Source organism: Ranitomeya imitator, chromosome 2 (genome assembly GCF_032444005.1).
Source record: "Ranitomeya imitator isolate aRanImi1 chromosome 2, aRanImi1.pri, whole genome shotgun sequence".
Taxonomy (NCBI): domain Eukaryota; kingdom Metazoa; phylum Chordata; class Amphibia; order Anura; family Dendrobatidae; genus Ranitomeya; species Ranitomeya imitator.
This window is the reverse complement of record NC_091283.1, coordinates 385,426,396-385,449,587: the sequence shown is the minus strand read 5'-3', so window position 1 is coordinate 385,449,587 and position 23,192 is coordinate 385,426,396. Positions and strand designations below refer to the sequence as shown.

General features: G+C 42.3%; 2 protein-coding genes across 2 annotated transcripts in view; both read right to left on the bottom strand.

Moving 5' to 3' along the window:
• The window catches only part of LOC138664103 (oocyte zinc finger protein XlCOF6-like), a 248,716-nt gene that overhangs the window by 169,065 nt on the left and 56,459 nt on the right, over positions 1 to 23,192 (bottom strand). The window lies entirely within an intron of this gene.
• Positions 17,359 to 23,192, bottom strand: part of LOC138664101 (zinc finger protein 605-like) — a 31,288-nt gene continuing 25,454 nt past the window's right edge. The window contains exon 6 of the mRNA XM_069750528.1: positions 17,359 to 21,129. Coding sequence (XP_069606629.1) covers positions 19,373 to 21,129 — 1,757 coding nt within the window. The 3' untranslated portion in view covers positions 17,359 to 19,372. The remainder of the gene's footprint in view (positions 21,130 to 23,192) is intronic.

Genomic DNA, 23,192 nt, shown 5'->3' with positions numbered 1-23,192 from the left:
TCCTGTCTAGTATATATACACTGCACAGTACCGCTCCTCCTGTCCTGTATATATACACTGCTCAGTACCACTCCTCCTGTCCTGTATATATACACTGCACAGTACCACTCCTCCTGTCCTGTATATACACACTGCACAGTACCACTCCTCCTGTCCTGTATATATACACTGCACAGTACCACTCCTCCTGTCCTGTATACATACACTGCACAGTACCGCTCCTCCTGTCTAGTATATATACACTGCAGAGTACCGCTCCTCCTGTCCTGTATATATACACTGCTCAGTACCACTCCTCCTGTCCTGTATATATACACTGCACAGTACCACTTCTCCTCTCCTGTATATATACACTGCACAGTACCACTCCTCCTGTCCTGTATATATACACTGCACAGTACCACTTCTCCTGTCCTGTATATACACCGCACAATACCACTCCTCCTGTCCTGTATATATACACTGCAGAGTACCGCTCCTCCTGTCCTGTATATATACACTGCTCAGTACCACTCCTCCTGTCCTGTATATATACACTGCACAGTACCACTTCTCCTCTCCTGTATATACACACTGCACAGTACCACTACTCCTGTCCTGTATATATACACTGCACAGTACCACTCCTCCTGTCCTGTATATACACTGCACAGTATCACTCCTCCTGTCCTGTATATACACTGCACAGAACCACTTCTCCTGTCCTGTATATACACTGCACAGTACCACGTCTCCTGTCCTGTATACATACACTGCCCAGTACCACTCCTCCTGTCCTGTATATACACTGCTCAGTACCATTCCTCTGGTCATATATAAATACAATGGACAGTACCACTGCCCCTGTCCTGTATATATACACTGCACAGTACCACTACTCCTGTCCTGTATATATACACTGCACAGTACCACCTCTCCTGTCCTGTATATATACACTGCACAGTACCACTCCTCCTGTCCTGTATATATACACTGTACAGTACCACTCCTCCTGTCCTGTATACACTGCACAGTACCACACCTCCTGTCCTGTATATACACTGCACAGTACCACGTCTTCTGTCCTGTAAATATACACTGCACAGTACCTCTCCTCCTGTCCTGTATATATACACTGCACAGTACCATTTCTCCTGTCCTGTATATATACACTCCACAGTACCACGTCTCCTGTCCAATATATATACACTGCACAGTGCCACGTCTCCTGTCCTGTATATATACCCTGCACAGTACCACTCCTCCTGTCCTGTATATACACACTGCACAGTACCACTCCTCCTGTCTTGTATATATACACTGCACAGTACCACTTCTCCTGTCCTGTATATATACCCTGCACAGTAGCACTCCTCCTGTCCTGTATATACACTGCACAGTACCATGTCTCCTGTCCTGTAAATATACACTGCACAGTACCTCTCCTCCTGTCCTGTATATATACACTGCACAGTACCATTTCTCCTGTCTTGTATATATACACTCCACAGTACCACGTCTCCTGTCCAGTATATATACACTGCACAGTGCCACGTCTCCTGTCCTGTATATATACCCTGCACAGTACCACTCCTCCTGTCCTGTATATATACACTGCACAGCACCACTCCTCCTGTCCTGTATATATACACTGCACAGTACCACCTCTCCTGTCCTGTATATATACACTGCACAGTACCACTCCTCCTGTCCTGTATATATACACTGTACAGTACCACTCCTCCTGTCCTGTATACACTGCACAGTACCACACCTCCTGTCCTGTATATACACTGCACAGTACCACGTCTTCTGTCCTGTAAATATACACTGCACAGTACCTCTCCTCCTGTCCTGTATATACACTGCACAGTATCACTCCTCCTGTCCTGTATATACACTGCACAGTATCACTCCTCCTGTCCTGTATATACACTGCACAGAACCACTTCTCCTGTCCTGTATATACACTGCACAGTACCACTCCTCCTGTCCTGTATATACACTGCTCAGTACCATTCCTTTGGTCATATATATATACACTGCACAGTACCACCTCTCCTGTCCTGTATATATACACTGCACAGTACCACACCTCCTGTCCTGTAAATATACACTGCACAGTACCTCTCCTCCTGTCCTGTATATATACACTGCACAGTACCACGTCTCCTGTCCTGTAAATATACACTGCACAGTACCTCTCCTCCTGTCCTGTATATATACACTGCACATTACCATTTCTCCTGTCCTGTATATATATATACACTCCACAGTACCACGTCTCCTGTCCTGTATATATATATATACACTGCACAGTGCCACGTCTCCTGTCCTGTATATATACTCTGGATAGTACCATCTCTCCTGTCCTGTATATATACACTGCACAGTACCACTCCTCTTGTCCTGTATACACTGCACAGTACCACTCCTCCTGTCCTGTATATACACTGCACAGAACCACGTCTCCTGTCCTGTAAGCATACACTGCACAGTACCTCTCCTCCTGTCCTGTATATATACACTGCACAGTACCATTTCTCCTGTCATGTATATATACACTGGACAGTACCACCTCTCCTGTCCAATATATATACACTGCACAGTGCCACGTCTCCTGTCCTGTATATATACACTGGACAGTACCACCTCTCCTGTCCTGTATATATACACTGCACAGTACCACTCCTCCTGTCCTGTATATACACTGCACAGTACCACTTCTCCTGTCCTGTATCTACACTGTACAGTACCTCTCCTCCTGTCCTGAATATATAAACTGCACAGTACCACTCCTCCTGTCCTGCATATATACACTGCACAGTACCACTCCTCCTGTCCTGTATATACACTGCACAGTACCACTCCTCCTGTCCTGTATACATACACTGCACAGTACCACTCCTCCTGTCCTGTATATACACTGCACAGTACCACTCCTCCTGTCCTGTATATATACAATGCACAGTACCACTCCACCTGTCCTGTATATATATACTGCACAGTACCACTCCTCCTGTCCTGTATATATATATATATATATACTGCACAGTACCACTCCTCCTGTCCTGTATATATACACTGCACAGTACCACTCCACCTGTCCTGTATATATATACTGCACAGTACCGCTCCTCCTGTCCTGTATATATATACTGCACAGTACCACTCCTCCTGTCCTGTATACACTGCACAGTACCACGTCTCCTGTCCTGTAAATATACACTGCACAGTACCTCTCCTCCTGTCCTGCATATATACACGGCACAGTACCATTTCTCCAGTCCTGTATATAAACACAGCACAGTACCAGTCCTCCTGTCCTGTATATACACTGCACAGTACCACTCCTCCTATCCTGTATATATATATATACACTGCACAGTACCACTCATCCTGTCTTGTATATGCACTGCACAGTACCACTTCTCCTGTCCTTTATATATACACTGCACAGTACCACTTCTCCTGTCCTGTATATATACACTCCACAGTACCACTCCTTCTGTCCTGTATATACACTACACAGTACCACGTCTCCTGTCCTGTATATACACTGCAGAGCACCACTCCTCTTGTTCTGTATATATACACTTCATAGTACCACGTCTCCTGTCCTATATATATACACTGCACAGTACCAGTCTTCCTGTATATAACCACTGCACAGTACCACTTCTCCTGTCCTACATATATATATATATACACTGCACAGTACCACTTCTCCTGTCCTGTATATAAACACTGCACAATACCACTCCTCCTTTCCTGCATATACACGGCACAGTACCACTTCTCCTGTTCCATATATACACTGCACAGTACCACTCCTCCTGTCCTGAATATATACACTGCACAGTACCACTTCTCCTGTCCTGTATATTTACGCTCCACAGTACCACTCCTCCTGTCCTGTATATACACTGCACAGTACCACGTCCCCTGTCCTGTATATATACACTGCACAGTAACACTCCTCTTGTCCTGTATATAGATACACTGCACAGTACCACTCCTCCTGTCCTGTATATATACACTGCACAGTACCACTTCTCCTGTCCTATATATACGCACTGCACAGTACCACTCCTCCTGTTCTTTATATATACACTGCACAGTACCACTCCTCCTGTCCTGTATATACACTGCACAGTACCACTCCTCCTGTTCTGTATATATACATTGCACAGTACCATGTCTCCTGTCCTGTATATATACACTGCACAGTACCACTCCTCCTGTCCTGTATATATACACTGCACAGTACCACATCTCCTGTCCTGTATACACTGCACAGTACCACTCCTCCTGTCCTGTATTTATACACTGCACAGTACCACTTCTCCTGACCTGTATATACACTGCACAGTACCACTCCTCCTGTTCTTTATATATATACATTGCACAGTACCATGTCTCCTGTCCTGTATATTTATACGGCACAGTACCACTCCTCCTGTCCTGTATATATACACTGCACAGTACCACTCCTCCTGTCCTGTATGTATACACTGCACACTACCACTCCTCCTGTCCTGTATTTATACACTGCACAGTACCACTTCTCCTGTCCTCTTCTCGAGAGGCGACATTGGTCTTTGGGAGAGTCAATACTGGCTTATTTTTAGTTTTTCTATGGGAAAATAAAAACATATTGGAAAACCCATTTAAATGGATTATCCCAAGTAATCTATCCTGAGAACTTTCCAATCTCTGGGTTCTGACCCCATGATCCCAAGAACTGAGATTTTAGGATGCCCACTCAGAACCTAGTCATGGAACTCCTGAAGCACCCTTAATCGATACTGAACAGGAACAAAGATCTTATTATCAGGTATGGACTAAGGAGCAAGAGATTGGGCCTCATGAATCTCTCGTTCCAATGTCGAGGACACTGCAGCCACCACCTCTCCGCGCTGAAGAATGGAGGAAGGAGTTTTAGGAGGCGATACTTGATCTAGGCTACGAGACAAAGCATCAGCCCTCACATTCTTGGACCCCGGTCTGAAAGTAATAGAAAACTGAAATAGGGGGGAAAAAAAAGTGACCACCTTGCCTGTCTCGGGGTTAAAAGTTTGGCAGACTCGATGTAAAACAGGTTTCTGTGATTAGTAATGACAGTAATATGATGGACAGCCCCCTCCAAAAAATGCCTCCATTCTTCAAACGCCAATTTCATGGCCAATAGCTCCCGGTTACCCACGTCATTATTCCTATCAGCAGAGGAAAATTTTCTCGAAAAGAAGGCACAGGGTCTTAAGCTAGTCAACGTGGTGGGCCCCTGAGACAACACAGCCCCCACTCCCACCTCTGAGGCGTCCACCTGTATGATAAATGGTTTAGACAAATCAGGTTGAACCATTACAGTGGCAGTCATGAAACAGTTCTTCAAGGAAGAAAACGTCGCCACAGCTGGAGCTGTCACGATTCACACCGTGACCGTCACCCCTACGTCACGGATCGGGGTGACCTTTAGGCCAAGAGATGGCTATCACATATGCAGGGGGGCTTATCTTAGTTATCCCCCCACTCCAGAATGTGATGAAAAAAAGACACACAAGACTATTGACCTCTTAGTTTACAGCAGGGGCTTATTCTAGGTATCCCACTGCTCTTCAATGTACCACGAACTGCAGGGATTTATGTATATCCCGCTTACAGTTCCCCTTGAAACTTGCAGCTCTCTGGCACCCCCCTTACTCTCAGGTCAGATTAGGTACTGCACCTAGGGGAATTAGTCGCCAGAAAGGCTGCCTGCTATGTACTGGCTATTGGGCACGCTGCAGCGACGCGATGAACTACTCCCACTCAGGCAGGAACAATAATTATCAACGCCGCAGTCGCTACAACGACACCCAAAGGCCTGCACAAATGTATGCTGCCACCAGCTTCGATTAAACGGGTTCGAAGCTAACCCAAAACAGTAGCGTAATTCCCTTCAGAAGACTTAGGGTACGTTTTAGAGCAGGAAGAACGAAAACTAGTAATTTATTTATTTTACTCCGTTAAAATTAAGGCAGTGTTTATAAAAAATATGTTACAATATGAGTCAATTGAAATATGTACAAGGTAAATTATAAAATAAACAGGGATTAAATAAGAAAAGGTACTACTCACATGTTCTCAGTTCATATCAGGCAAAAACCATGCTGGTGGGCGGAGCTCCCAAAAGTCCCAATGCGTTTCCTCCCATGTTCAGGGGTTTCATCACCTGAACTACTTCCCCTAATGAACCCCCTGAACAGGGAAGGAAACGCGTTGGGAAGGGAAGACATACTACCCAGGGAAGCTATATTTATCATGGGCACCACAAAGTAGATTCATACTTGGGTACTGCCCTTGTCAGGGCGGGAGTCTTTTTTGCAGAGGGCACGACAGGAAAGTCAAACCCCAAGACACCCCCCTGCTTTTCCTCTCTTTACTTCGGTCTCACCTATCCTAGTCCTATATGGAATTGTGGAAAATCAGGAAACAACAATTGGGTGAGATTGTACCATTTTATTATGTGCACTGGTATTTTTGAGCACTTTATACTTTTTTGTCTGTTATTTGTCTTTTATAATACAAATTAAAAGTTAAGTTTTATCAAATTTAGAAGCTGGCTATGCTAGATGGTGGTTATATGTACTAGTCAGAGTAATCTAGAGCAAACTGCTCAGATCTGATTTGCTGAGAATTAGTCAGGGGCACCCCAACACCAGTCCCGCAGGCAGATTTTTCATAACAAAACATGAAATAAGTTCCTGGTGCAGGGAACTCACTTTAAGGAATAACTCCTCTGAAACAAATTTGATGAGATTCTTAGCCAGAGGTGTTTTGTCAATGGCAAAAATATGAATAGGAGTCTCCAGCCTAACTGTCCCTAACTTACACTTGGACACCAAGTCAGAGTCAATAAAGTTCATGGACGACCCGCATTCCATGAAGGCAGAAGTGGGGCGGAGCCACTCCCACAACAAAGTTCAACCTCCAACAAAATTTTTGAAACTGCAAAAAAAAGGTACTGAGAGTCTGGGTGACTTCCATGACAATCACCCACACTCAGCCTTGGTAGTGGACAGTAGGGGCAGTCCTTTTTCCAACGTCCAGAATCTCCGCAGTAAAAATACAGCTTTCCTACATGTCGCCGTCTTCTCTTCTTCTCCTCGAGGTTGGCGGCCTCCACCTCCATAGGTTCAAACGAAGGCAAAACAACTGGACCAGCAGGGAGAAACGGAACCTCTTGCTGTGTAACACCTCTCTCCCGCAGCCTTCGATCCATGCTGATAGCCTGAGTCATAGCTTCATCCAATGAGCTGGGAGGATGGAGAGCCAGAGCGTCCTTCAGATAATCCAACAGTCCACTCCTGAACTGACATCTCAGCACGGAGTCATCCCAGGACACCTCAGTGGACCATCGACGGAACTTGGAGCTGTACCACTCGGCTGAGCACTTTCCATGAACCAGACCCATAAAAGTGTCCTCTGCCAACCTGACACGGTCCGGTTCATCATAGAAAAGTCCTAGGGCCTCAAAGAACCTATTTACCGACATCCGTTCAGGGGCAGTAGGGGACAGCGAAAAAGCTCAAGATTGGGGACCCTTCCTAAGTAAGGAGATAATAATGCCTACCCGCTGAGTCTCATTCCCAGACGATCGGAGTCTAAAGGTACCTTCACACTCAGCGACGCTGCAGCGATACAGACAACGATGTCGATCGCTGCAGCGTCGCTGTTTGGTCGCTGGAGAGCTGTCACACAGACAGCTCTCCAGCAACCAACGATCCCGAGGTCCCCGGGTAACCAGGGTAAACATCGGGTTACTAAGCGCAGGGCCGCGCTTAGTAACCCGATGTTTACCCTGGTTACCAGCGTAAAAGTAAAAAAAACAAACACTACATACTTACCTACCGCTGTCTGTCCCCGGCGCTCTGCTTCTCTGCACTCCTCCTGCATTGGCTGTGAGCACAGCGGCCGGAAAGCAGAGCGGTGACGTCACCGCTCTGCTTTCCGGCTGACCGACGCTCACAGCCAGTGCAGGAGGAGTGCAGAGAAGCATAGCGCCGGGGACAGACAGCGGTAGGTAAGTATGTAGTGTTTGTTTTTTTTACTTTTACGCTGGTAACCAGGGTAAACATCGGGTTACTAAGCGCGGCCCTGCGCTTAGTAACCCGATGTTTACCCTGGTTACCAGTGAAGACAAAGCTGGATCGGTGTCACACACGCCGATCCAGCGATGTCTGCAGGGAGTCCAGCGACGAAATAAAGTTCTGGACTTTCTTCAGCGACCAACGATCTCCCAGCAGGGGCCTGATCGTTGGTCGCTGTCACACAGAACGATTTCCTTAATGATATCGTTGCTACGTCACAAAAAGCAACGATATCGTTAACGATATCGTTATGTGTGAAGGTACCTTAAGAGAAAACAATAATTTACAACCCTCCCTGAACATGCAAAATTTATCTTTTTCGCCAGAAAAAGTGTCAGGAAGCTTAACTGAGGGTTCGGGAGACTGCAAAACAATATCTACTGAATCACCAGGTCAACTAACAACATGAAGGGTGGTTCCCTGCATGGTCTTAACATTCTCCATCAGCTTTTTTCTTAAGTGAGTAAGGGGTGCTGGCGAGGGATAGAGAGGCCGCACACTCACAGCACAGCAACACAGAGCAGACACACAGGTGTAACAGGTAATGAAAGAGTGGTCAGAAAAGCTGAGTCAGAATCTGTCAGCATAAGTACCAGAAGTAACAGAAAAGCATGTAGTCAGAGACAAGCCAGAAGTCAGAGCCAAACGGGAGCCCAGTATGCAAATAGTGAGACGTAAGACGAAGTCAGGGTACAACACAGAGTGTCAGAACCAGACGGGGAACGTGGTATCTTAGATGGAAAACAAGAGGCGGGGTTCAGAGATCAAGCCGAGTCATACACTGTAGGGAAACAACCTTGTGCAGGCATGTACTACGGAGGACAGAGAATGAACTTCAATCCAATATTGCAGCCAGCATGCAGCCAGCGGGTAAGGAAAGGGTGAATCAAACACCTGAAAACCCCGCCTCTATGGCTGAAAATTGTTCCCTCCAAATTCAGGTGACAGAGTCCCTTTAAGTTGAAAAAATAGTTTCAGAAATTCTTTTGGGGTAATTTTAGTCTTATTAATCATGTTATAAATAATGTAAGCATTTATAGCCGATACATTGAAGAGAAAAATAATATGACCAATGGCCATCTCTTACTGTTTCGAGCAACGTTTTAAGTTTCGCATAGTTTGATGTTTGCATCAATGCCACCTTGGGTTTTATGGTAAAAGTCTATTATTTCCAACTTCTTGTTATCACCGTCACATATAACTTTATCATGATTCATAGTGGACACTATGTTGGCTCAGTAGTTAGCACTGCAGCCTTGCTGCGCTATGGTACTGGGTTCAAATCCATGTTTGCGTGGGTTTCCTCCAAGTACTTCGGTTTCCTCCCACACTACAAAGATATACTGATTAAAAAACACAATGAACACCACTAAGAACCATAAATCAAACCTAAATTAAGAATAAAAATCGTAATATGTCTCATGAGGTTAGGGTGCACTGTGAGGGTTACAGTGAATAAACACTGAGAAAAGGGAACCGAACTACCTAACCACCACAGGATAGGAAATCGCCAGAGAGTACCACAGTGTTATGATCAATAATATGCCTTTATTAAATATATTGGCAATTCATACATTAAAAGAGTTTTTGTAAAAAATTTATACATATATATATATATATATATATATATATATATATATATATAGTATATGAATAAAAATATATAATATACAAAAAACGCAGGTACTATTGTATGGTACCCAGAGGTCCCTAATAATGAAGGTAGCAACCCACCAAGGAAAAAATTACCTTTACGCTGTACTAACAAAAAACCAAAAATTTTTTTTGTTATATATAACACAAAAAAAAATAAAAAGAGGTCAATAATAGACCAAAAAAAAATTTACTTTGTGAAATACAAAAAGGAAAATATTGTATTTAGAGTGACACCCGAAAAAATAAGACTATATATCCACTGAAGAGGATTATTATACAAAAATCTAAAACACAGTGCAAAAACCTCATAAAATATACATATATAATTTTCCTAGATAATAAAAGTGCTAAAAAATTAATATACCACAAAAATGTATATATAGCAGCAACATGTATATCAAACAAAGTGACAAAAGTGCATAAGATGATTAAGACATAGCGAGGTGGAAAATGAGGTAATTTGAGAATATATTCACTCAATGTATATAAAGTGACAAAGTGCAAAAAAAGTGATTGTAGTACAGCGGGGTAGATGGGAATGATGTCAGCTCACCGCATAAAATATGTGTCCCGTTGCAGTGGAAAATCATGGGTTAAAAACCTGCATTTTATTGATTTGCTATATAAGCAGGTACCCACATGCAATATATGATAGCTCGTTAATAATTTCAGCGGTCAAACCATCGCCGCAGATAAGCTTACATAGACACTAGCTGGTTAATAATTACCGCAGGTGAGCTGCCTTCAGGGGGAGACTGAGTCCTGCGTGCGCCCGACGCGCGTTTCGAATAGGAAATTTAGATTGTGCCAATAATGTCTGCAAAACGCTATGGAATAAATGGCGCTATAAAAGTGACAAAAATAAATACTAGAAATGCCTTGGGATTTTTTTTTTTGCTGAAGCACGTGTAGTTGATGCAGCGTCATTAAGGACTAGGAAGCTACCAAAACAGACTGTTAACTGCCTTCCATACTTGTGGAAATATGACAAAAGTGGATAATATAAAACGTAACTTTTAATACTCTAAAGTAACATAAAAACCTAGTCACCCAAGTGAAAACACAAACTGGGGCAGAGTCTCAACCATATGATATAATGGACCTTAGAGACTAGTGAGGCCTTGACAGGATTAAAAGATTCCGACTACATAAATCAACACTGGTGATCTTTCAGCCATTGACATATTCTCTAACTTGGCGACATCTGATTTGATTAGTCTCTCTCAGTCTCATGTGTCATGTAAGTTTAATTGTTCCAAGCAGGAGATGGAAGCAATTAACCGCCTTGAACGTGACGATACCATTGTCATAAAACCCTCAGACAAGGGTGGCAATGTTGTCATCCTTGACATTGCTCATTACCAACAGATGTGTGAATCCATACTAGCTGATAGGGATTCCTATGAGATCCTCACACACGATCAAAATAAAGAGTATTGTGAGGAACTTCGTCTGATTTTGCAGGAAGGTTTGGAGAGTGGTGTAATTAACAAGACCAAATTTGATTTTATCTTTCCACATCATCCCATCACAGCCACCTTCTACTGCCTCCCCAAGATTCACAAGGGCCTTAACCCATTAAAAGGCAGGCCCATTGTGTCTGGGGTAGGCAGTCTCTGTCAAAACGCAGGTGTGTATCTGGATCGTATATTGTGCTCTTTTGTGTCTTCACTACAAGCTTTTGTCAAGGACACTCCTGATTTGCTTCGCCGCCTCCAGGGTCTCACCGTTGACTCAGAAGCGTATCTTGCAAGTATCGATGTTGAGGCCCTCTATTCCTCCATCCCCCATGACAAGGGTTTGGAGGCTGTCAATTACTTTCTCCAAATGAGAGGACGTCAATTTCAGGAACATAACCACTTCGTCCTGAAACTTCTTCGGTTCTGTTTAACACACAACTCCTTCGTCTTCAACCGCAGGATCTACCACCAGCTGAGAGGGACGGCTGTGGGCAGGCCCTGTGCCCCGGCCTACGCCAACCTCTTCCTCGGCTGGTGGGACGAGACTGTGGTTTGGAGAGATGAGCCTGAAAATGGTGATTTTTCTATGTATCGTGTTTCAGAAATCTGGACACGTTACATAGATGACGTTTTTTTGATTTGGACTGGCTCTATAAGTGACTTTGAGAGCTTTGATTTTTCCTCATTGCCTTTTCTGGATATACTAATCACTAAGGGAGCTAATGGTAATCTGGTTACGTCTAATTATAAAAAGCCTACAGCTATCAATGCTCTCCTTCACTGGAGCAGCCACCATCCGGAGCATCTCAAGAGGGGGATCCCTAAGGGACAGTACCTTAGGATCCGGAGGAATTGCTCTGATGACGTAACTTTTGAATCCCATGCTAAAGAGTTGAGGAAAAACTTCCAAGACAGAGGGTATCCATCCAAAATCCTTAAAAAAGCTCATCAGGACCATGGACACAGGACCATGATGTGGTACGTTTCATTACCACCTTTGACAATGGCGCCACTTACGTAAGACAGATCATTCAAAAGCATTGGTCTGTCCTACAGATGGACTCTGACATCTCACAGTACCTCAGTGACACCCCCGCAATTACTTATAAAAAAGCTTGCTCGCTTAAAATGATAGACTAGTCCACAGTCATTTCGCTAGCCCTGTAAATAAAACCTGGCTCAGAAGTAATGTGACGGGATGCTATAAATGTGGACATTGTACGGCCTGTCAATACATTGATACAGGGAACAACTTTGTAAGTAATGTTACAGGTAGGAGCTATACTATCAAACAATTCATAAATTGTAGTACCAGAGGGGTTGTGTATAAGGCTTCTTGTTCCTGTGGTATTGAATATGTTGGAAAAACCATCAGGGAATTCAAGCGACGAGTTGGAGAACACATCGGTGATGTAGAGCATGGGAGAGACACCCCCATTTCTCGGCATGTTAATCACATGCATAATGGCCAATCTAAACATCTGAAATTTATGGCCATCGAGAAGGTGACGAAACCGATACGGGGGGTGGGGGTGGTGGTGTTGTGACTGGGACCAGTTGCTGTTACAGCGAGAGGCCGAGTGGATTTTCTATCTAAATACTGTGAGTCCATATGGCCTTAATGACCAAATCAATTATAGCTGCTTTATCTGAATAATTCCCCGGTGCCTCTTTTTGTAGTCATCTATCGGTATCACAGAGTCATTAATATTTAATCATGCCTAAATCCTTTATGGTTGTCACCCAATTTTTGTTATGGGATTCGCAAGATCAACAATGATAAAATGTATTGCTCACCATAGCAATTGTTACTGGGCTTTCCTCCATTACATGGCTTACATACCATACATAGCTGTGATTATATTATATTTTATTTTCCACGCCGTTATTTTACTCTGTGGGCATATTTCACAGGGTCTGATGTACTATCGTGACCTGTGGTTTTCAATTGAGCGCTTACCGTTCCATTGCTCCTATCTGTGTTTACAGCCACGTCTGGGTTGCTTGGATACGGTTACTTCCGGTTAGCACTTTACTGCTGGATATTTCTTTCCAGTATACGGCATTGGTTTTGTGATGCGGTGCTGAGGTGAGGACTGTATAACCTCCCCTAAGATTCTTTTGAGCGCCGATTGCCTTATACTAGTAGCGCCGCAGTTCCCTCTGCTCCTGACTGTGTATAGTCACGTCTAGGTTGCTGGGTTACGGTCACTTCCGATTAGCGCTCCACTCTGCACTAACCCCTTTTGGTATACGGCGTTTGTTCTTTATGCTGCACTGTGCCAGGGATGGTATACCTTTCCTTAAGACTTACCGCACTGATCTGAGCAATGATCTGCTCATTGTTGTCGGTGGCACGGTCTTACAGTTTATAGTCCTGGTTGCTAGGCAGCGGTAACTTCCTTCACCAGTGCGCATGACAGGAAGTGCCTGCATTGTTTACTCAGTTATGTACTCCACATGGAGTCTGGCGTGTGACATCATCTACACCGTGAGTTTTACCTTCTTCCTGCACCTTCATGCTATTACAGCGCTATATGTGCTCGCATTATGTAGTATACAGAGCACAGTCAGAGCGCCGATATTTGGTTTCTTCTAACACCTAAATTACTCACAGCTGCCATGTTATTTTGATTGCCCTATAGGAAGTGGTGACATGTGTTGTTTTTTCCACATTCCGGTTCCTATTTAATACCGGCCCTTGCCTTTACCACTCTCTGCAAAACAGCATAGAGGGTGGCAGGACTTTTTGTCCCTCTTTTCCTAGCACATAGGCACATCATCTCCTCACACAAGCAAGTCCCCTGATGATTTAGATTGGAAGAAACGCGTCAGGACGACAAAATAGGGAGAGTGCAGGGCATGTGTATACAGGGGTAGATGTGGATTGCCCTTGTAAGTGCAGGAGCTTTGGGGATAGCTCCCTGGTAGCCCCATAGGGATTGACATAGGGATTGTCATCTCTCCATTTCCCGGATGTCTACCTGACAAGAGAACATCTGGTGCTCCGATGCTTGTCTTATGGAATTGGTGAGACCGTTCCTTTATTATGTTTACAAGTATCAGTATGCATCTCTTACAGTGTATGCTATAACTGTTTTATTGTTCTTATATGCGACTGAGTGTATGGGAATTGTCGCTGTCTTACAAAAATAATCTTTTCACAGCCTTTCTATAAACTCTACCTCAGTGAGATTGATTTCGCAAGCATTTATGTAGTCGGAATCTTTTAATCCTGTCAAGGGCTCACTAGTCTCTAAGGTCCATTATATCATATGGTTGAGACTTTGCCCCAGTTTGTGTTTTCACTTGGGTGACTAGGTTTTTATGTTACTTTAGAGTATTAAAAGTTACGTTTTATATTATCCACTTATGCTTTATTATGGTTAATTGTTAGTGGGATCATCTGTACGACTCACACTCAGAATACAGATATTGCTTTGTTGAAATATGACAAAAACAAACTTTATTGGGGTCCAATGAAGGTTAAATAGTACATAGAAATATTAAATATTTTATAGAAATTAGCATTGTACTTACTTTATAGAACAAATGGTCATTGATAATTACTGTATATACTTGAGTATAAGCCGACCCGAGTGTAAAAGAGACAGGGTTTTCCTCCACAAATTACTAACCAAGTAGTATCAAAAAGGAACACTCCCTACACCTCTATTGAGGCCCGATATTAACTAATTATCGCCAGTCTTGACTATTAATAATTAATATCCACTAAATATGCCTCAATGTTATCTTTTCCTTATACTATATACTAACTGAGACAAAACAGTGTAACAATAAAGGATATTTATTACACACACACACACAAGTCTGCAGTCTATAACATACATATATATTTATACCCAAGCTGGCGACTATAAATATATATATATATATATATATATATAAATATAAGGATATCACAACTCTGATACAGTAATATCACTACAGTATACAGTGACATCCAAACAGTATCACACAGTAATAACCCACAATATCCAGTAATATCACAATATCACCACAATATAAAAACCCACAATTAACTGCCCGATTACCCAAATCACACATACAATATCAGCCCTCCCAGTCTATAGCTTATTAACCCTAAGGCCTAAGAGGTTACAGGGCCTAGTAAGAAAAGGGGATACAGAGTACTTATCCACCATATGGGTCCATGATCTTCCCAGCAAGCCAGAGAGCAAAAAGAGCCAGAGCACATCTTGTGCCTTTTATGTCCAGTTAGAAGAGGTGTGTCCAGCCTCAGGTCTGTGGGGATGAGGTCACAAGTCTATTGTCCACTGTTTAACCAAAGAAAAAAGTGGACCTTAGAGCAATCTTTAAGAAATGTATATATAAATTTTTATTCAAAATTCTGACGACAATATTTTAATCATAAAAACGAGTACATATAAAAACAGACAGGGTATAATGACATCATAGTGCCACGTCCGCAACACAGTATTGAAAAATTGCAGTCAAGGAAATGATAATATGGATATGCACGCATAGTTCCAAAGGAAAACCAGCGTGCTGATTATGCTGGAGAGACATATAATAATGCCCGTTGAGTATTCCTATTTACAAGTTGATAGCAAAGACCCTGGGTATAAAATATAATTGCATACTGCAGATAAATACCAGGATCAGCGTAATAATACACAGGGAATAATAGTGGAAAACAACATACATATATTGAAGCTAAGTATATAAAACATATACCAAAGGAGCTATACTAAGGCAAAAGTCCATAAATGACATGCAATAAATAACATCAAAGATAATAGGGGGAAAGAAATGCCCATGGTAAACCAACATAAAATCGTAGACAAAAACATATGAATAAAATGTAGAGCAGAATAAACAATATGTTGGTTTACCATGGGCATTTCTTTCCCCCTATTATTCCCTGTGTATTAAAACTCTGATCCTGGTATTTATCAACGTGTAAATAGGAATACTCAACGGGCATTATTATATGTCTCTCCAACATAATCAGCATGCTGGTTTTCCTTTGGAACTGTACGTGCATATCCATATTATCATTTCCTTGACTGCAATTTTTCAATACTGTGTTGCGGACGTGGCACTGTGATTTCATTATACCCTGTCTGTTTTCATATGTACTCGTTTTTATGATTAAAATATTGTTGTTAGAATTTTGAATAAAAATGTATATATACATTTCGTAAAGATTGCTCTAAGGTCCACTTTTTTTCTTTGGTTAAATATTATTGACTAGATGGTGGCCCGATTCTAACGCATCGGGTATTCTAGAATATGCATGTCCACGTAGTATATTGCCCAGTGACGAAGTATATTGCCCAGCCAGGTAGTATATTGCCCAGTCACGTAGTATATTGCCCAGGCACGTAGTATATTGCCCAGTCACGTAGTATATTGCCCAGTCACATAGTATATTGCCCAGCCTCGTAGTATATTGCCCAGCCACGTAGTATATTGCCCAGTCACGTAGTATATTGCCCAACCACGTAGTATATTGCCCAGTCACGTAGTATATTGCCCAGCCACGTAGTATATTGCCCAGTCACGTAGTATATTGCCCAGCCACGTAGTATATTGCCCAGCAACGTAATACGATATATTGCCCAGCCACATAGTATATAGCAGAGCCACGTAGTATATTGCCCAGTCACGTAGTATATTGCCCAGCCACGTAGTATATTGCCCAGTCACGTAGTATATTGCCCAGCCACGTAGTATATTGCCCAGCAACGTAGTACGATATATTGCCCAGCCACATAGTATATAGCAGAGCCACGTAGTATATTGCCCAGTCATGTAGTATATTGGCCAGCACAGAGCCACGTAGTATAGAGACTTAAAAAAAATAAAATAAACATATACTCACCTATAGCCCGTTGAAGTCCTGCTATACTTACAATCCGCCGCCTTTCCCGCTACTCGCCACGCTCCCGGGACCGCTCCATTGCAAGCGGCAGCTTTCGGTGCCAGGGCTGGTGTGAGCAGGACCTATGATGACGTCGCGGTCACATGACCGTGACGTCACGGCAGGCCCTTGTCGCACACCAGCCCTGGGATGGGACCTCACCGGAAGCTGCCACTTGCAATGGAGCGGTCCCGGGAGCGTGGCGAGGAGCGAGAAAGGCGGCGGAGGGTGAGTATAGCAGGTTTTTTTTTTTTTTATTATTATTTTTAACATGACATATTTTTACTATTGATGCTGCATAGGCAGCATCAATAGTAAATAGTTGGGGACACACAGGGTTAATAGCAGCGGTAACGGAGTGCGTTACACCGCGGCCCGTTACCGCTGCCATTAACCCTGTGTGAGCGGTGAGTGGAGGGGATTCTGGAGCGGGCGCCGGGCAGTGAGTGCAGGGGAGTAGGGGAGGGACTAATCGGACTGTGGCCGTCGCTGATTGGTCGCGGCAGCCATGACAGGCAGCTGCCGAGACCAATCAGCGAATGAATAACCGTGACAGAAGGACAGACAGAGAGACGGAAGTGACCCTTAGACAATTATGTATATAGATTCTTCTGTGGATGAGCTTATCATTTGTGGCCCTTATTTTGGAAATAATCTATTGTCCACTGGCCTAAGTCCTAAATGAAACCTGATATACCAGCGTGAGGAGGGGGCTACTGAGCACATGTGGGGGAATTATATATCACTAAACACATCTCTACGTAAAGATATACATTTTGGAGCACTTCCCTTCTACACCAAGTATAAGCCGAGACCCCTAATTTTGCCACAAAAAAACTGGGAAAACGTATTGACTGGAGTATAAGCCTAGGGTGGCAAATGCAGCAGCTACTGGTAAATTTCAAAAATAAAAAGATACCAATAGAAGTAAAATTAATTGAGACATCAGTAGGTTGTGTTTTTGAATATCCATATTGAATCAGGAGCCCCATATAATGCTCCATACAGTTCATGCTGGGCCCCATAAGATGCTCCATACAAAATATGCCCCATATAATGCTCCATACAGTTGATGATGGGCTCCATAAGATGCTCTATAGAATATTATGCCCCATATAATGCTGCACAAAGGTTGATGGCCTCATAAGATGCTCAATAGAATAATATGCCCTTATGCTGCTCCATAAAGGTTGATGGCCCCATAAGATGCTCCATAGAATATTATGCCCCATATAAAGCTGCACAAAGGATAATGATGCCCCATAAGATGCTCAATAGAATAATCTGCCCCATATGCTGCTCCATAAAGGTTGATGGCCCCATAAGATGTTCCATAGAATATTATGCCCCATATAATGCTGCACAAAGGATAATGATGCCCCATAAGATGCTCAACAGAATAATCTGGTCCATATGCTGCTCCATAAAGGTTGATGGCCCCATAAGATGCTCCATCAAATATTATGCCCCATATAATGCTGCACAAAGGATAATGATGCCCCATAGAATATTATGCTCCAGCAGTTACGATATTCACCTGTCCCCATTCCACTGCCGCAAGTCTGTGTCTTCCAAGTCTCTGCAGTGACTGTTCATGCAGAGGGCGCGCACTAAACACGTCATCACGCCCTCTGACCTGAACATCACAGCCACAGGATGCGGAAGACAGAGCCCGGCGGTGGAATGGGGACAGGTGAATACCACATGGCTCACCCTCCCGTCATACTCACCCCCACCTGGCGCGGTCTCTGCTTCTCAGATGGTCTCTTGTGCTGGCAGCTTGTTCCTGTGTTCAGCGGTCAAATGGTACCGCTCATTAAAGTAATGAAAATGCGCTCCATGCCTATGGGAGTGGAATCACCCCCATATTCATTACTTTAATAAGCGGTACTATGTGACCGCTGAACTCAGGAAGAGCTGCGGGCGCCGGAGACCATCGGAGAAGCAGGGACTTGCAGAGACCGCGCAGGGAGCAGGCGAGTATGATGTGACAGTCGCCACTCAAGCCACTCCTCCTCCCCCGCCGACCCCCTGGGACAATGACTCGAGTATAAGCCGAGAGGGGCACTTTTAGCCTAAGAAATGGGCTAAAAATCTCGGCTTATACTTAAGTATATACAGTATATAAATGTTCTATTATTTAGTGATCTGAGTTTATTTTCCTTTCTCTTGTAGAAAATTGACTTTACTTGATTATAACTTGTAATTTTTCTGTTACATGGTGACAATGTAATGATTTAAAATAAAAGCGGCTTCTCTCCTGTGTGAGTTATTTCATGTTTAACAAGATCCAATTTCTGGGTAAAACATTTCCCACATTCAGAACATGAGAATGACTTTTCTTCTTTGTGAGTTTTTTGATGCAAAACAAGATTTGATTTCCTTTCAAAATATTTCTCACATTTTAAACATGGAAATGGCTTCTCCAATGTGTGAGTTCTCTGATGTTTAACAAGATGTGATTTATCTATAAAACATTTCCCACATTCTGAACATGAAAATGGCTTTTCCCCTGTGTGAGTTCTCTGGTGTTTAACAAGATTTGATTTATCTATAAAACTTTTCCCACATTCTGAACATGAAAATGGCTTTTCCCCCGTATGAGTTCTCTGATGTGTAACAAAATGTGATTTATCAATAAAACATTTCCCACATTCTGAACACGAAAATGGCTTTTGCCCAGTATGAGCTCTCTGATGTTTAACAAGACGTGATTTATCTATATAACATTTCCCACATTCTGAACATGAAAATGGCTTTTCCCCTGTGTGACTTCTCTGATGTGTAACAAGATGGAATTTTTGTCTAAAACATTTCCCACATTCTGAACATGAAAATGGCTTTTCACCAGTGTGAGTTCTCTGATGTCTAACAAGATCTGATCTCTGATTAAAACAACCCCCACATTCGGAACATAAAAACGGTTTCTCACCTGTGTGAGTTATTTGATGTTTAACAAGATTTGCTTTATTCATAAAACATTTCCCACATTCTGAACATGAAAATGGCTTGTGCCCAGTGTGAGTTCTCTGATGTGTAACAAGATGTGTTTTATCCATAAAACATTTCCCACATTCTGAACATGAAAATGGCTTGTGCCCTGTGTGAGTTCTCTGATGTGTAACAAGATGTGCTTTATTAATAAAACATTTCCCACATTCCGAACATGAAAATGGCTTTTCCCCGGTGTGAGTTCTATGATGTGCAACAAGATGGAATTTATTTGAAAAAAATTTCCCACATTCTGAACATGAAAATGGCTTGTGCCCTGTGTGAGTTCTCTGATGTGCAACAAGATGTGCTTTACTCATAAAACATTTCCCACATTCCGAACATGAAAATGGCTTTTCCCTGGTGTGCGTTCTATGATGTGCAACAAGATGGAATTTATGTGAAAACAATTTCCCACATTCTGAACATGAAAATGGCTTTTCCCCAGTGTGAGTTCTCTGATGTCTAACAAGATCTGATCTCTGATTAAAACAACACCCACATTCGGAACATAAAAATGGTTTCTCACCTGTGTGAATTCTCTGGTGTTGAACGAGAATTTTTTTCTCACTAAAACATTTCCCACATTCTGAGCATGAAAATGGCTTTTCCCTAGTGTGAGGTTTTTGATGTGAAACAAGATCTGATTTCCTTTTAAAATATTTCCCACATTTTGAACATGAAAATAGCTCTGAGTGACTTCTCTGATGTGAAAGAAATCTTGAACATTTCCCAGATTGTGAACATGAAAATGGTTTCTCCCCTTTGTGAGCTACTTTATGTTCATCAGTACTTTTGTGGTTTTTGTTTTCCATATTTTCCTTTAATGAAGTAGAAGAAAGGACCCGTTTAAAAGGATCATATGATAGATTTTTCTTAAGAAGGGCTTGAGGTATATCTGTGATAATTATATGTTCTTCATATGTATCTGATGTGATACTTTGATCCCCTGGTGCAAAATCTAAAAATATCAGATGTCCCTCGGAGATCCTGGTACCATCATCTGCCAAGAATAAAATTATTATTTGTAAATAACACTGCATTGAAATTATATTAATATTTATATTATCTATATGCATAGAGCACAGCAGTATGGTCATGTAACAATAAGCAATGGCTTTTATGCAAGTGTAGGTTTTCTATATTTTTTTATGAAAAGAAACTAAGCGACAGATACAAGATATGAGAAGAAATATTTTATACTATTTTATATGTATTGAAACTCAACAGAAAGCATTGGATTCCATCATGAACATGGGAGCACTGGGGATCCGAAAATGAATTTGCAGCAGTGTCCTCTGTAATCCATGGTTCACAGTTGTAGGTTCTTTCAAAGATCACCTAGCTTAAAGGCTACGGACACCTTTGTGCACAACAAATAGGTAACCACATGGGTGACTAAGCCTCTGTGGTAATAAAGTTCCACATGTGTTTTTGCATGGAGCTATCCTGCTCATCAGAAACCTTCATAGCTGTTTTTTCACCTCTTCCACATTCAAACTTTTTCCTCTCTGGATGTTTCTCCAGCTCTGTTCACATGATATGTTTTGATTTCTCATGAACTAGCACAGCTGAAGTTACATTATCCCCCACCTTCTTCAATTTCTATGGCTGTTTACCACAACCAAGCACACTCACTGCCAGGCAGGTATATGATTTCTCCGTCATTCTACCCCTCTCCATGGGACATATTCACACTATTAAGTTCTCCACCGTAAAAATATTGGAGTCTGGTGGTTCACGAGGAAAAAATGTCAATATACAATATTCTGATTCAGTTAATGAACCAGGATATTCTGGATGACATGCGAGTACGATCTGGAAATGCAGACCCATTCCCTTGAATGGGCAAATTCAATCAAGCGGATCAAACACAGACATGTATCCATTTTTCCAATTTTTGCCAGACAGCCTTGGAGTGTGTTCACACCGGAGTTTCTGAGTTTTGACTGATCTCTTCAGGAAAATGGAATTTATGTCCAAAATAGATCTGTTGCACAACTGAAGCAAACAGAAGCAGAGTGGGCCTGTTTTATTGTGGTCTGTCTGGGTTACTTTATTATTGTTTATTATATGTGTTCTTTTTTTGGAAATCAAAATTCTGAGTGCTAAGCTTTTTTTACCGTTAAAAAATATATATTTACTAGCTGAAGAGCCCGGCGTTGCCTGGGCATAGTAAATATCTGTGGTTAGTTATAGCACCTCACTTCTCTTATTTTCCCATCACGTCTCTCATTTTCCCAATCACATCTTTCATTTTCCTCCTCACACCTCTCATTTTCTCCCTCACTCCTCTCATTCCCCCTAACACTTGTCATTTCGACCTCACATCTGTCATTTTCCGATCACTCCACTATTTTCCCTCACTCCTATCATTTTGCACTCACACCTTTTCATTTTCACCTCACATTTTCACCTCAGTATATACATGTGTGTCATCTCCCTTATATATAGTATACACCTGTATGTCATCTCCTGAATATAGTATATACCTGTATGTCATCTCCCCTGTATATAGTATATACCTGCTGTGTGTCATCTCCCCTGTATATAGTATATACCTGTATGTCATCTCCTACTATATATAGTATATACCTGTATGTCATCTCCTTCTATATATAGTATATACCTGTATGTCATCTCCTCCTGTATATAGTATATACCTGTGTCATCTCCCCTGTATATAGTATATATCTGTGTGTCATCTCCTCCTGTATATAGTATATACCTGTATGTCATCTTCTATATATAGCATATACCTGTATGTCATCTCCTCCTGTATATAGTATATACCTGTAGGTCATCTGCTCCTGTATATAGTATATACCTGTGTGTCATCTCCTCCTGTATATAGTATATACCTGTGTGTCATCTCTCCTGTATATAGTATATATCTGTGTGTCATCTCCCCTGTATATAGTATATACTTGTGTGTCATCTCCTCCTGTATTAGACCTCGTTTTCACGTTATTTGCTCAGTATTTTTACCTCAGTATTTGTAAGCTAAATTGGCAGCCTGATAAATCCCCAGCCAACAGGAAGCCTGTTGTGAATTCTGTTGTCGAA